The sequence below is a fragment of the Xenopus tropicalis genome, chromosome 10 (genome assembly GCF_000004195.4).
Source record: "Xenopus tropicalis strain Nigerian chromosome 10, UCB_Xtro_10.0, whole genome shotgun sequence".
NCBI lineage: Eukaryota > Metazoa > Chordata > Amphibia > Anura > Pipidae > Xenopus > Xenopus tropicalis.
Window position 1 is genome coordinate 43,648,339 of NC_030686.2, and position 15,108 is coordinate 43,663,446.

Here is a 15,108-nt window from a genome sequence, read left to right on the forward strand (position 1 = left end):
CCACAGCAAGCAGGCAAGTGCCATTGTGTGGACACTGTTATTAAGCTTTGTATCACCCCAAAATCTTGCTAATGTGACAGAATGGGGGGCCTGATGCCCATTCCTATTCACTGGCTACACAATTAGATGGTGAGGAGGGAGGGGGAGAGTGAGGAGAGCAGTGACATCTAGGAAGTGCTGAATGGAAAGTTAAAGTTATTATCTGCCCCGCCTCTATGCCTAAGGCAATATTTGATTGGCAGCTGGGATTTTCAAATGCCTTGATAATGGGTATGAATGTGTTAATGAAAAAAAGGGATTTGGGTTTCATGTTTAATTTGAAAAGGACTTTTATTATACTGCTTTTTATGTCTGGGTGACAGGTCCCATTTAAATCAGTGCAACACAGTAACCAATCAGTAGTTATCTTGAATCAGTATATTGCAGTAAAATACTGAAAGTCAGCATCTGATTGGATTCCAAGGTCAGGCCAGTTGCTTTGGTATAATCCTGATACATGGCTTCTGGGAAGTTAAATGTTTTTTTTTAAGAGACTTGATATATGTATATAAATATAATGTTGTTGGCAGGCTGGTGGGTTCTACAGCGCAGAGGATGCAGACTCGCTCCCAAATGCCCAGTCCAAGGAAAAGAAAGAGGGTGCTTTTGCCACCTGGACTGCTAAGGAAATCCAACAGCTTCTCCCTGACATGGAGGAAGCAAATGGCAACACCTTTGGGGACATCTTTATGCATCATTATGGCATGAAGGAAGAGGGCAACGTCTCTGCTAGCCAGGTTAGGAGAGGGCATTTGCCAACAAGCTGTGGGCAAGGTGCAGATAAAAGAATATGAATATTTTGCACTATGAGATCCAAACAGAATAGGCAAACTTTGACCCCTCAGATGTTGCTGTTTTATACCACCTAGTATCTATGACAGACAAAGGCTGGGAGGGATTCTGGGAGTTGTAGTTTGGAAAGCCACCCTTGACAGGATTAAGGTGTGGGTATATTTTAGTATGTACAATAATACTGCAAGATAATGCATTTCTCTAAGTGCTTATGATTAATGTGTAATTAGTGGTTGCACACAGGCTGCATGATTTCTGGGTTATTCAGTAAACATAGGTAGAGTTCACCCAAATGCAGTAACCCGTGTGAATCAATTTGGTGTTATCATTCATTATTCCAGCTGCAATAATTCAACACAGCTGACTTCTGTGTGGCTACAGAACTGGGGCAAGCTTTGGCCATTTTATTGCATAGAACCCTTTAGGCCCAGACTGAGATACAAAATAGGCCTTGGCATTTCAAGTACGCAGAGGCCCCAACAACCCCCCACCGGCCCAATAAATAGTGACTGTCTATGGCATCTTACAGCAGCCCCTCTGGCATTTGCCTGAACCCACAGATTGCCAGTCTGGGCCTGGGTCCTGGCATTCCCAGTACCCAGAGGCCCAAACAGCCCCCCCCCCCAGCCCAATAAATAGTGACTGTCTATGGCACCTTACAGCAGCCCCTCTGGCATTTGCCTGAACCCACAGATTGCCAGTCTGGGCCTGGGTCCTGGCATTCCAAGTACCCGGAGGCCCAAACAGCCTCCCCAGCCCAATAAATAGTGACTATGGCACCTTACAGCAGCCCCTCTGGCATTTGCCTGAACCCACAGATTGCCAGTCTGGGCCTGGGTCCTGGCATTCCAAGTACCCAGAGGCCCAAACAGCCCCCCCAGCCCAATAAATAGTGACTGTCTATGGCATCTTACAGCAGCCCCTCTGGCATTTGCCTGAACCCACAGATTGCCAGTCTGGGCCTGGGTCCTTGCATTCCAAGTACACAGAGGCCCAAACAACCCCCCACCGGCCCAATAAATAGTGACTGTCTATGGCATCTTACAGCAGCCCCTCTGGCATTTGCCTGAACCCACAGATTGCCAGTCTGGGCCTGGGTCCTTGCATTCCAAGTACACAGAGGCCCCAACAACCCCCCCCCCCCAGCCCAATAAATAGTGACTGTCTATGGCATCTTACAGCAGCCCTTCTGGCATTTGCCTGAACCCACAGATTGCCAGTCTGGGCCTGGGTCCTTGCATTCCAAGTACACAGAGGCCCAAACAACCCCCCCCAGCCCAATAAATAGTGACTGTCTATGGCAGGGGGCTCAAACTCAATTTACCTGGGGGCCGCAGGAGGCAAAGTCAGGATGAGGCTGGGCCGCATAAGGGATTTCACAAAAAATTGGTTTCAAGGACTAATGCAAGGCACGGCGGGCGGGAGCTGCTGATTGCGGAAATGACGTTATGCCATCATAACAGTTATTATGGGAAGACGTTCTGTGTGCACAATTAGCTCCTTAGCAGCTAATTGTGCACACAGAACTTCTTCCCATAATAACTGTTATGATGGCATAACGTCATTTCCCCAATCAGCAGCTCCCGCTGTGCCTTGCATTATCCCTTGAATCGCAATAAAAATCGCGATCCATTCATTGCTTTTGAGAAGGCGTTGGTGCGGGCCACAAAATACTGTACCGAGGGCCGCAAATGGCCCGCGGGCCGCGAGTTTGAGACCCCTGGTCTATGGCATCTTACAGCAGCCCCTCTGGCATTTGCCAGAATCCACAGTCAGTATTCAGCAAATTGATCAGGATACAGAAAATTGCCAAATGATTGATGGATAGCAGAAGAAACTTTTCTTATCTTTGCTGTAGGATATTCATGGAGAGTTGCAAGGCCAAAACGTACTCATCGTGCGTTCATCCCTGGAGCTCACCGCTGCCAAGTTTGGTCTGGATGTTGCACGGGTGCAAACCATTCTTAGCATGTGTCGGGATCGATTATATAAAGCTCGCAGGTTGCGCCCTCCTCCGCAGAGAGACACCAAAATTTTGGCTTCTTGGAATGGTTGGTAAAATGAGGCTTCAAGAAGAACTTGGATACTTATTTTTGTGTCTGTGTGTAAACCCCAGTCTCCTCTATGCCATAGGGAGTTAAAGGCTACATACAGATAATACAGATAAAGAGAAATAAAGACATTGCACTGTTTAGGTTAATCCCATGTATATTTATTTTTTATATTTAACCTGTGTTTCTGTTCTCCATTTCTGTAGGTTTAATGCTTTCAGGCTTGGCTCGCTGCGGAGTGATCCTCAGAGATGAAGAGTACATCGAGAGAGCCAAATTGGCAGCTTCTTTCTTGCATGAAAATATGTATGATCTGAAGAGTGGGATATTGTTAAGAAGCTTCTACAAGGGCCATCAACCAATGTAAGCACAGCTCAGTATCCAAGGTTGCAAGATGGCCGACATAATGAACTTCAGAAATAAAACTCCTGATAAATTATGAATTCTTCTGTAGCCAGAGGAGGCAGTATTCACTGAGGAGGTTGGGGAATAATAGGACACGGCAATGTAAAGGGGGAACGTATGGAGGGTAGGCATGCTAGGGAACAGTACAGGATTCCACAAAGATCATATTTGTTTAATGATAAGAGCAGAATATAGCAGCCAAGAGCTTGACCTTGTTAGTTCTGGAGGAACATCTGAGGCTTTCACTCCACTCATCCTAGCAGGGTGCATCCAGGCAAAAAAGATACACAGCACGCACATGGACACAGAAATACTGCGGACACATGGCGTACAGACACACATTGTACAAACACATGCCGTATTTGCTTGGGAACAGATCCTGACACAGCACTTCTTTAGTGCACACCTTAATCACTGCTTAGTGAAGGGATGTCCAGCCCCTGTGCTGTTGTTGAATCCCACCACCCAAGAGCTGAATGGCTGCAGGCTGGGCATTACTGGCCCAGAATACTGCAGATGTAGACAGATGTGTGTGTCTTATGTGTATGGAAGAAATTATTTGTAAATGGTGCAGAAGTAGGCCTTGTATGGTGCCTTGCCCCACTTCTGCCCACCTCTGCAGTACGCCTGTAGCTAGAGTTATTTTTTAATGGTTTACTAAGGGGTTACCCTTGAAGCAACAGTAGTTACATTTTAGGTCCCAAGCCTACATATTCATATGTAGGTAATATTGTGTACATATTAATCCTTGTACATCTGTTTCCCTTAGTGCCGATCTGGTTCCTGGGTTTCTTGATGACTATGCCTTCATGGTCCGAGGTTTACTGGACTTGTATGAAGCGTGTTTGGACCAGTTTTATCTAGAATGGGCTCTACAACTTCAGGACAGGCAAGACCAACTATTTTGGGACGCCAAAGGATCGGGTTATTTCTGTAGCGATGCCAGCGACTCAAGTATTCTACTGCGTTTGAAGGATGGTAAGGATTTTCTTATTGACCTAAAGTGATCAGCAAAGATGACATGGTGTTTTCTGTGGTATTTGGGGGTTTCAGCTCCATTTGATTTCACTTTTCTGTCTACTTCTTATTTTATGGCCTCTCCCTGTGATTGTCTTATATTATATTATTGATTATAATACTACAGCAGCCTTTATTATCACTGGGGATAATACCCTTTGGAATAGGACTGTGGTTGTGGGATAGCAGGTATAGTAGGTATAGTAGGGAAAGATGGTGCCTATAGTAGCAGTGGGGGGATAATAGCCTCTGGGAAGGGACTGGGGCTATGGGATAGCAGGTATAGTAGGGAGAGATGGTGCCTATAGTAGCAGTGGGGGGATAATTGCCTCTGGGAAGGGACTGGGGCTGTGGGATAGCAGGTATAGTAGGGAGAGATGGTGCCTATAGTAGCAATGGGGGGATAATAGCTTCTGGGAAGGGACTGTGGCTGCGGGATAGCAGGTATAGTAGGGAGAGGTGGTGCCTATAGTAGCAGTGGGGGGATAATAGCCTCTGGGAAGGGACTGGGGCTGTGGGATAGCAGGTATAGTAGGGAGAGATGGTGCCTGTAGTAGCAGTGGGGGGATAATAGCCTCTGGGAAGGGACTGGGGCTGTGGGATAGCAAGTATAGTAGGGAGAGATGGTGCCTATAGTAGCAGTGGGGGGATAATAGCCTCTGGGAAGGGACTGGGGCTGTGGGATAGCAGGTATAGTAGGGAGAGATGGTGCCTATAGTAGCAGTGGGATTATAGCTTCTGGGTAGGGACTGTGGCTGTGGGATAGCAGGTATAGTAGGGAAAGATGGTGCCTATAGTAGCAATGGGGGGATAAAAGCCTCTGGGAAGGGACTGTGGCTGTGGGATAGCAGGTATAGTAGGGAGAGATGGTGCCTATAGTAGCAATGGGGGGATAATAGCCTCTGGGAAGGGACTGGGGCTGTGGGATAGCAGGTATAGTAGGGAGAGATGGTGCCTATAGTAGCAATGGGGGGATAATAGCTTCTGGGAAGGGACTGTGGCTGTGGGATAGCAGCCCCCGTAGTCTAAATGAAAATACATGTATGTGGTGTGTTATTGAGCTTCCTTCCTAGAATTTCTGATCTTTATATGCCAGAGCAGACTCTTTTGTGTGAACTTCATAATTACAATTCTGCTTGTTGTGGGAAGCTAATTTTTCTTTTCTCAGTTCACTCTTTTCAGATCTCTCCATCCCCTTTCCGTAGACATGAGCTGCTTGTTCCTTTCAGTCTGTTCCAAGCCTGGCTCTCAGCTTTCCCTTTCTTTTCTTGCAGATCAAGATGGAGCAGAGCCCAGCGGAAACTCTGTGTCTGTGGTTAACCTCTTGCGGCTGGCCTGTTACACCGGTCGTACAGAATTTACGGAGAGATCTGGCCAGATACTGGCTGCGTTTTCGGAACGGTTGCTGAAGGTCCCGGCCTCTCTTCCTGAGATGGTTCGGGGAAACATGATCTATCACCAAACAGTCAAACAGGTATAAACAACTTGTGGGGGGTATTTAGCAAACAGCAACCCCGTGGCCAATAAAACATAATAGTATATGAGTTACTGGTTGAATCCATTACACTATAAAAATATAACATCTGTATGTAGACTTTTTTATGCATAAAAATATCAATATTAGAAAAACAAGGGATTTCTGGTAGACGCTTTCCATTTTAAGCGTAACTGTGTTATCTGCAGCACAAATCATATTTTGGAGTTGTTCTATTGCTTTGGTATTGGAAAAGTGGCCGTCCAGAGCTGGGGAGACTTGGTATTGCAACGAATAATCTCGAATGCTATTTTTCCATAATTGTATCAACTGTAATAACAAATCAAGCACCTGACTGCTTTGCTAGGCCCCTTGTTATATTCAGCTGGAGGAGATATACAACAACTGAGAATGTTGCTATTGATTATTTGCAAAATGAAAGTTGTTACCCAAGTATCCCTTGCGGCTGCTCTCTATGTGCAAATGAAAAAAAAAAATGAAAGAAATGGTTACTTGTCGCTATTCTTTATCCCCAGGTGGTAGTGTGTGGCGACAAAGAAGATCCAAACACTAGAGAACTGCTGGAAGCTGCACAGAGCATGTATGTTCCTAACAAGGTACTGTGTCAAATGTGACTTAACAACACTTTATCTTTATTTCTGCACGTTATTTACCAAAGCTCTTTTCACCTCTTTCCCTTTCTGTTCAGAGTGTAGTGTAACAGTATAAAAGGAGAAGGAAAGTCATTTTACTGCCAATAGATTTGCCACATTAGTGCCACCTAGAACAATATGTTTATTCTGCAGAAACCATTAACATACCTGAGTAAACAGCTTTAGAAGTTTTCTCTGTTTGCTTAAGATAGCAGCTGCCATTTTAGGTAGCTTCCCGTCTGCACCTCTAGCCGTTATAGCGGAGATCACACATTCCTAAGGGAGGGGGGAGGGAGTTCTTAGCGGGAGGGGGAGAAGGAGAGAGGAGAGAACTGCGCAGACTCTGGTTACGGGACAGTAACACCAAAAAATGAAAGAGCTTTAAAGTAATAAAAATATAATGCACTGTTGCCCTGCACTGGTAAAACTGGTGTGTTTGCTACAGTAACACTACTATAATTTATATAATAAGCTGCTATGTAGCCACGGAGGCAGCCATTCAAGCTGGAAAAAAGGAGAAAAGGCACAGGTTACATTGCAGATAACAGATAAGTTCTGGAGAATACAATAGTGTTTTATCTGTTATCTGCTATGTGCCTTTCCCTTTGAATGGCTGCCTCCATGGCTACACAGCAGCTTATTTATATAAATTATAGTAGACTTTCTGAAGTAAACACACAACTTTTACCAGTGCAGGGCAGCAGCACATTATATTTTAGTTACTTTTATACACTTTCATTTTTTGGTGTTACTGTTCCTTTAAGGCTGTTTCTGAGAGAGGAAGTCAAACACTGGAAAATCATGTTTACAAAAAAAGAGACAAGAAATCCTATGTTTCTTTTGATAGAGGACTTTTCTTTTGTGTGCACTTTTTAAAAACTGTCCCCTCTCCCAGCTCCTTTTGCTCCCTACTTCCCCTTGAATGTGGGCCATCAATGTCATGCCCTCCCCTACTTATGTTACAACCCTGCCCCAACATCACGGACCCACTCAAGCCAGTAAGAACATTGACGAACATGTCAAACATAGGGGCAGTAGGTATAGGGAGCTCCAGTTAAACCCCGAACCCAGATCATTGATTTTCATTTTGAATTTGAGGTGTGTTTCAGAGTGGGTCAACTTCGTGCTACTTCATTTTCATCAAGTCCCTGTGTGTGCAAGAAAAGTTATCTGTCATGTGAATGAGGCATAGCATTGCGCGTGCATGAGTAGAGCTAAGGCTGCTTATTTTGGGAGCAGATATTATGAAAAGTCTATGTATGAGCTGGCTCCCTAGAATGACTGTGTTCCATAACACTCGTACTTTCCATCTCACCCCCTTGCTCTGTCTCTCGCGCCGCCGTCTCTCTCTCTTTGTCCCTTCCTGTCATTTCTGTTCTCATTATCACTTTTGCTCTTTGGATATTCCTTCCTCTGACATCTCCCTTCTCTCGTTCATTTTCATTCCTTAATACCAATTTGTGCATTTGATTCTTTCCACCTTCCCCCCTGCTCCTTTTGTCGCCTTCTATTTATCTCTGCTTCTCTCTGATCTTTCGCTCTCGCCATCCTGCCATTTTGCAGCTGCCCTACTTTCTGGTGTTCTGGCAGCTGGTGCCTGTACCTCTGTTGCACAGCGCTTGCTGTCAGGTAAATAGATTGTTCCGGCACTAATTACAGCTGTGAGTACATGTCTTTGCTGTTTACACCAACTCAGGACTGCACCCCCCACTCCCAAAGGAACCTGTTACTTTCTCCTGTTGGTGCCTTAGAGGGAAGTTGGGGCATCTGCTGGGGGGCATCAGCCCTAAAAACGAGCTGCATTTAATTTCATATTGCTGACATCCCCCTCTGCCCAAACAGAGCAAATATATATATATATATATAAATATATATCTGTGACATCTATCCTGCTGCTCACTCCCTGCTGTTCAAGAGAGTTCAGCAAGAGGCAGGGACTGCTTAGATTGGCTTCTTTTGTAGCACTGCCACCACCACATACAATATTCACATGTACAGTATCTTACTCTAATGGATGCCAGCTAGCATTCTGGGAAGCTTTGCACTGTTGCAGGACAATTAATTAGCTAATACCCATTTTTTTTTAAATATCTGCAGTTTCCATAAAATTATAGATATTAAAACCACTGTGGAGGTGCTTCCTTCATTAAGCTTTCCTGTCACTTTGCTGTTTAATTCTTCAAGTGGCTTAAATCATTCAGTGCTATAATAGGGTCTTTTGTGGTCTACATGCTCTGTTATAAAGATAGCTAGAATCTCAGCTATAAGGCCTAAAGGTGTTTTCTCGGCTGGTGTTAAAACATCAGCAGAAAAAAAGGGAAATCTGTCCTCAATCTTCCCATATGCAGTGCCTTCCAGATTAGATAGGATCTGTGTCACTGTGACAGAATGTTCTGTTATACAGATAGCTAGAATCTCAGCCATAAAGCAGGGCAGCACTGCTGCTTACAATGGGGGTATCAGATAGGATCTGTGCCACTGTGACAGAATGCTCTGTTATACAGATAGCTAGAATCTCAGCCATAAAGCAGGGCAGGACTGCTGCTTACAATGGGGGGATCAGATAGGATCTGTGCCACTGTGACAGAATGCTCTGTTATACAGATAGCTAGAATCTCAGCCATAAAGCAGGGCAGCACTGCTGCTTACAATGGGGGGATCAGATAGGATCTGTGCCACTGTGACAGAATGCTCTGTTATACAGATAGCTAGAATCTCAGCCATAAAGCAGGACAGGACTGCTGCTTACAATGGGGGGATCAGATAGGATCTGTGCCACTGTGACAGAATGCTCTGTTATACAGATAGCTAGAATCTGAGCCATAAAGCAGGGCAGGACTGCTGCTTACAATGGGGGGATCAGATAGGATCTGTGCCACTGTGACAGAATGCTCTGTTATTCAGATAGCTAGAATCTCAGCCATAAAGCAGGGCAGGACTGCTGCTTACAATGGGGGGGATCAGATAGGATCTGTGCCACTGTGACAGAATGCTCTGTTATACAGATAGCTAGAATCTCAGCCATAAAGCAGGGCAGGACTGCTGCTTACAATGAGGGGGATCAGATAGGATCTGTGCCACTGTGACAGAATGCTCTGTTATACAGATAGCTAGAATCTCAGCCATAAAGCAGGGCAGGACTGCTGCTTACAATGGGGGGGATCAGATAGGATCTGTGCCACTGTGACAGAATGCTCTGTTATACAGATTGCAAGAAAAATGGCTTTCCTTCTGCTTCTCTGTTGAGCATGAAATGTTAAATCCTGCCGGATTGGTAGGGTTAATAACCTCAGAAAGCAGATTAATGCTTATGCTAGCCGTTCATTGATCATAAAATAGTAGAAACACCATCACTTACCCTTTATCTATTACCCTTTCAATCTGCCATCTTTACTACTTATCTATCTGGACATTTCCATGGCTTGGGGGCCAAGCTACTGTTATCAGCACACACAAAAAAAAACTTTTTTATCAAATAATAAAGTAAATTCTCCTACAATTTTACTAGAGATGTCAAATGAAATGTAGTAATGCCAGATTTAAAACGAGTGTCGCTTTAAGCCCCAATGATGATGTATTGGAAAGTCTCTATCATTATTTATATGAGTATGGGACGTTACAACAAGCTGTTTGTTTGGGGAACAGACTGTATTTTGCTTTACTCCCGCTTTGTTTATTTGGCTGTGTGCTCCTCATCTCTCCCCCTAATCCTTCCACCTCCCTTCTCTTTCCTTCACACACTCGCTCTATTCACATTGTGCATCCCTTTCCTCTTCCCATGCTCTCATAAACAGCATCCCATTCTCTCTATCTTTCTTTCCCCCATCCTCCCTCTCCGCGTCTCTCTCCCCCTGTCCTCTGCCAGTGTCAGGTGCATTTATCTAGCTGCCTCTCCGGGTGAGGATTAACACAACTGACCCACTTCTGAGACAGAGCCTGTTTGTTGTATGAATAGTTGTGTTAGCAGCAGGGAACAGGGCGCTCCGATGCCACGATTAATAAATGAGCGTCCTGCGAACAGCTGCGTCAGCCCCTGCTCTGTCCGACCCGAGCCCAGTCGGAAGGGAAGGCAGTGAACCGAAATCCGATGGGAGACAAAAGAAATCAAACAAAGTGGAAGGCTTGATTCTAATTCGATTTCCTGGTTATTTAAGATCACCCCCCAACTAGGGTAATAGGAATCAGTCTCCTAATTATCTGCATCCCTCGGGGGATTGCAGGGAGCTCCATGTGAGGTTCAGGATTACATGCTCTGTGTACAATACGCAGTCATGCAACAGCGATCCCAAGTGCCAGACCTCTTAATCTCCTGCCTTATAATAGAAATCGCAGTGAGAAGATCAAGTGAGAGGGTAATGATCTCCTTGCTGGAACATGCTCTTAAGGATTATCCCTCCATATTATCATTTGTTAATCGTTAATGAAATTGTGCATTCATTTGCACCCAAGAGTGGCGCACCATAAGGAGGCGATGAAAAAATGCATTATTCAATGGAACAGAGCAAATCTAGTGCACATACACACAGCTGTATTTAAAGGAGAACTAAAGTTTAAATCACTGGGGGGGATGCTAAAATGTTAGGCACCCTCCAGTGATTAAAATCACTTACCGTATATACTCGAGTATAAGCCGATCCAAATATAAGCTGAGGTACCTAATTTTACCTAAGAAAACTGGAAAAACTTATTGACTCGAGTATAAGCCTAGGGTGGGAAATGCAGCAGCTACTGCTAAGTTTCAATAATCAAAATAAATAGCAATAAAATTACATTAAATGAGGCATTAATGGGGTATATGTTTTTAAATATTTATTTCAAAGAAAAACAGTAAATTAGCTCTGTAAGTGGAGAAGAGGGTCAACAAAAACAATATAGTATCAACAATGATACCTTAAGAGTACTACCCCCTTAGCTCAATCAGCAACCAAGCTAAAACACAAAGAGTTAAAATCCTTCAAAACCATATATAGTTTATATCATATATAATGTCTAGTGCAGAATGGGACAGGTGAGAAAGGTAGATGAAGATGAATTTGGTAGCGGGTCAGGGCACTGGGGGTCTGGTTGCAGGGGGCCTAATTTGCACACACAGGACAGAGGGTGCTAGTCTGGAGGGACCCATGGCACCCGACTCAAGTATAAGCCGAGGGTGACTTTTTCAGCACATTTTGGATGCTGAAAAACTAGGCTTATATTCGAGTATATACAGTACCTGATACCCTGGGCTGGTGTTCCTGTTCACTAAAATCTGCACTGGGCCAGGGTATTTCTGCAGAAGAATCTCTGCGCCATCTTCTTCGGGTTCTTCCATGTTCTTTTCATTAAGGTTTGTGCAGGCACTTGCGCGAAAGAGTAAAAAGCTGAACTTAGAAACGAAAAGCCAGCCTTTTCACTCTAGTACGCATATCCGTGCCCTGGTGAAGAAAAGAGAGGAGGAAGAAAGATCGCTCCGAAGAACTTATGCAGGAATACCCTGGGCCAAGGCAGTGTTCTGCTAACAGGTATCAGGTAAGTGATAACAATTATTGGGGGTTGCCTAACTTTTGTCACCCCCCCCCCCTCCCCCAGTGATTGAACATTTCCATCTCCTTTAAAGCTGGCCAAACAACTGGATCATTCCCCAATATGGCCCATTTCAAGGCGAATGAACAGATCACATTGATAGGATGCAGGCCATCAGAATGAGGACCACATCAACATAGCAATGAGCACCTCAACCTGCTAATTGACATCTTGACGATTTTTGGTCAGATATCAGTATGACAGGCCCATTCAAGGGCCCCATACAAAGGCTGATTAGCTGCCGACTTATTGGCAGCTTTTATTGGCCTGTGTATGGCCACCTTAAGTCAGTACTCAGTGTCTAAATAGAATTAGATCTAAAGCAAAACAGGCGAATCTTAGCTAAGACCAACCTACATAATCTAAAAACAGTGATTTTCAAAATGCGAAGCTTAAGCGGTGGCAGGAGGCTTAGCGTGAAGGTTAATTAGGGTAAGACTTGAGGAGAAAGCCTATTTTGTCCTTAAGATACCTCTAAAAGTGCAGCTTGAAGTTCAGTTAGGGTGAGATATCTGTATGCTTGTAGCAAACTAAGTGGGGCACAGAAAAAAGGCTGGACCTCCACTAAGAACTAAAAAAATGGAACAACCACTGGTTCCAAATAACAAAATCGTTGAGAAAATGGCCTCAAAAGGAAGACGAGATACAGCCATTTGAGGATTTTTCCATGTTAGATCTATCCAGGTAACTCTAGAAAAAGTTTGGGCAGGCATAACTAAAGAAGGAAATGGAACAAGAGAAGAACAAATGTAGGTGGCAATCTATTGGTGCGTAAGTAGAGCAGAAGGAACAACTAGCAAAATGGTGCTCAAGTCCAGCTATGGGGAACTACCAACCAACTAATAAGTTAATAGGTCAACCCTTAGATCTTCTCCCATCCACTTAGAGCTGATTATTGTTACCCCTATGGTTTGGCTTTACTACTCTACAGTGCATTTCTTATGTGTCCTTTATTCATATCCATTTTCTTGGCCTTTCCTTTCTTCTCTTTCTGAGCCCAAATGGAGGGAAGTCATAGCTATTTATGGCCATGTTTTTCCCACCATTCTTCGGTTTCAATCTTTTTTCATGTACTAACGTGTGTCTCAGCAAGGCAGAAGTGAGGGACCCAAAAATTAGATAAAGTGTTGAAGGAGCAGCAGCTCAGAAACTGACCTAGTGAATACAGCAGATGAAACATCTGTACAGCATCAACTGCTGATGGGAAATAAACTCATCCTGTTTGTTTATTAGGCTTATTGGGTTAATTGGAAATAGGGATCCCAGGAACCTGTTCTTTTCATCTCCCCAATTTCTCACTTGTCCTCTCTGCTCTCTTTTGTGTCTTCTCGTACATTCTTGTTTGCTCTTCTTTTTTTTTTCTGGATTCTCCTTTTTCCATTGTATTGAGAGCAGATATCGTGTCTGTTAATTCTCTGCCTGTTAATTGTTTAAGAATAATTACAAAAAATGTCAAAACTTGTTAAACACACAGAGCCGCCAGCGCACACCTTATCTGCCTGCGCGGCGGGGCCTCGGGAGACAGACACTAACACACAGTGAATTATGCTGGGGAGATTTGGGAGCGCATAAGTAATTAATCACAAAGCCGGACACCAAAACAGAGGCCGCCGGAACCGCAGCGTGAGAGAAAGCAAAAAACAAGGTAGAAAGGCAGGGAGTCCGGTCTTGTGACCACACAGTGTGGCAAGAACTAAATCTGTTCGACTGGCAGTCGGAGTGTTAGCAGCATAGCGATCCTCTGATCCGATCATTCACTTCCAAATTAAAGCAATGAGAGATACAAGGTATAATTAGAGCAGACGCTTCCATACAGGACCATTAAACCACCAAAGAAGAAACTTTCAGTATGTTTAACGTTTGTCACATTCTGCTGGTACAGCAGCTCTATCATAAACCACAGAAGGCTCTTATCCTCTCTTTTTTGAGTATAAAAATAGACCTCACATGGAGAAACAGTGACACCTCTATATTTTTGTTGTCCATGGCCAGATTTGCCATCTATGCTACCACTGTTTGTTTATTTACTGTGATACACTTTAAATCTGTCTTTAATGGGTTAAAATGGGCCTACTTCTCTGTAAACACTTGCTTTGCTAGAGGAAGGGTGAACATGGCAAGTTTAGTAAGCTAAGATGGAGAACACTAGAACAAAATTGTGACAGTAGGATAACATGGGGACAGCAGGGCTACATAGTGACTGAAGGGTAATATAGGAACAGTAAGGCAAGATGGCTACAGTATGGTGAGATGTTGATAGTAGGGTAAGATGGTGACAGCATGGTGATATTGTGACAGTAGGGTGATTTAAGGAGGACAGTAATATGAGATGGGGACAATATGGTAAGATGAAGGGTAAGTAGTAGGCTAAGACAGGGACAGTAAGGCAACATGGCAACAGTAGGGTGAGATGGTGATAGTTGGTTGGTATAGTGCAAGTAGGGTAAGACATGGACATTAAGGCAACATGGTGACGGTAGGGTAAGATGGAGATAGTTGGTTAATATGGAGAGAACGGGGTGATAGAGTAAAAGTAGGGTAAGACATGGACAGTAAGGCAACATAGTGACAGTAGGGTAAGATGGGGATAGTTGGTTAATATGGAGACAACGGGGTGATAGAGTAAAAGTAGGGTAAGACATGAACAGTAAGGCAACATGGCGAAAGTAGGGCGAGATGACGGGTAGGATGGGGCACAGTAGGGTGAGATAATGATAGCTGGTTAAGATGGATACAACCGGTGATACGGTGAAAGTAGGGACTGTAAGGCAAGATAGCAGCAGTAGGGTGATATGAATGCTGTAGGATATATAGGCGACAGTTGGGTGAGATGGCAATTGTAGGGTAATTTTGGAATAGTAAGGCTTTAAGGACCATTAGTTACACAGACCTTCGTATATAAACAATAGGGTTTAACCAAGTCTATGTTTGGTTCCAGCACTGCTAAATAAAGTCCTGATGCCCCACTAGACAGTGCTGTGTCCTGTGTACCTGACTGATGCCATTGGCAAGAAACAAACAGGATTTATAAATGTATCCATCAGATTCAGAAAAATGATTTTATGGTAAAGAAGCTCTCATTGGCCTTGACTTTCCAATAAATCTAGGCCTAGTG

General features: G+C 44.1%; 1 protein-coding gene across 6 annotated transcripts in view; it reads left to right on the forward strand.

The window, feature by feature from the left end:
• The window catches only part of spata20 (spermatogenesis associated 20), a 51,422-nt gene that overhangs the window by 14,839 nt on the left and 21,475 nt on the right, over positions 1–15,108 (forward strand). For all 6 annotated transcript variants that reach the window (XR_209070.4, XM_031894408.1, XM_002944231.5 and 3 more), the window contains exons 10-15: positions 570–776; positions 2,690–2,882; positions 3,089–3,245; positions 4,057–4,265; positions 5,579–5,778; positions 6,315–6,395. Coding sequence is in view for 5 of the 6 variants with exons in the window: in XM_031894408.1 (XP_031750268.1) it covers positions 570–776; positions 2,690–2,882; positions 3,089–3,245; positions 4,057–4,265; positions 5,579–5,778; positions 6,315–6,395 (1,047 nt within the window). In the remaining variant the exon portion in view is untranslated. The remainder of the gene's footprint in view (positions 1–569; positions 777–2,689; positions 2,883–3,088; positions 3,246–4,056; positions 4,266–5,578; positions 5,779–6,314; positions 6,396–15,108) is intronic.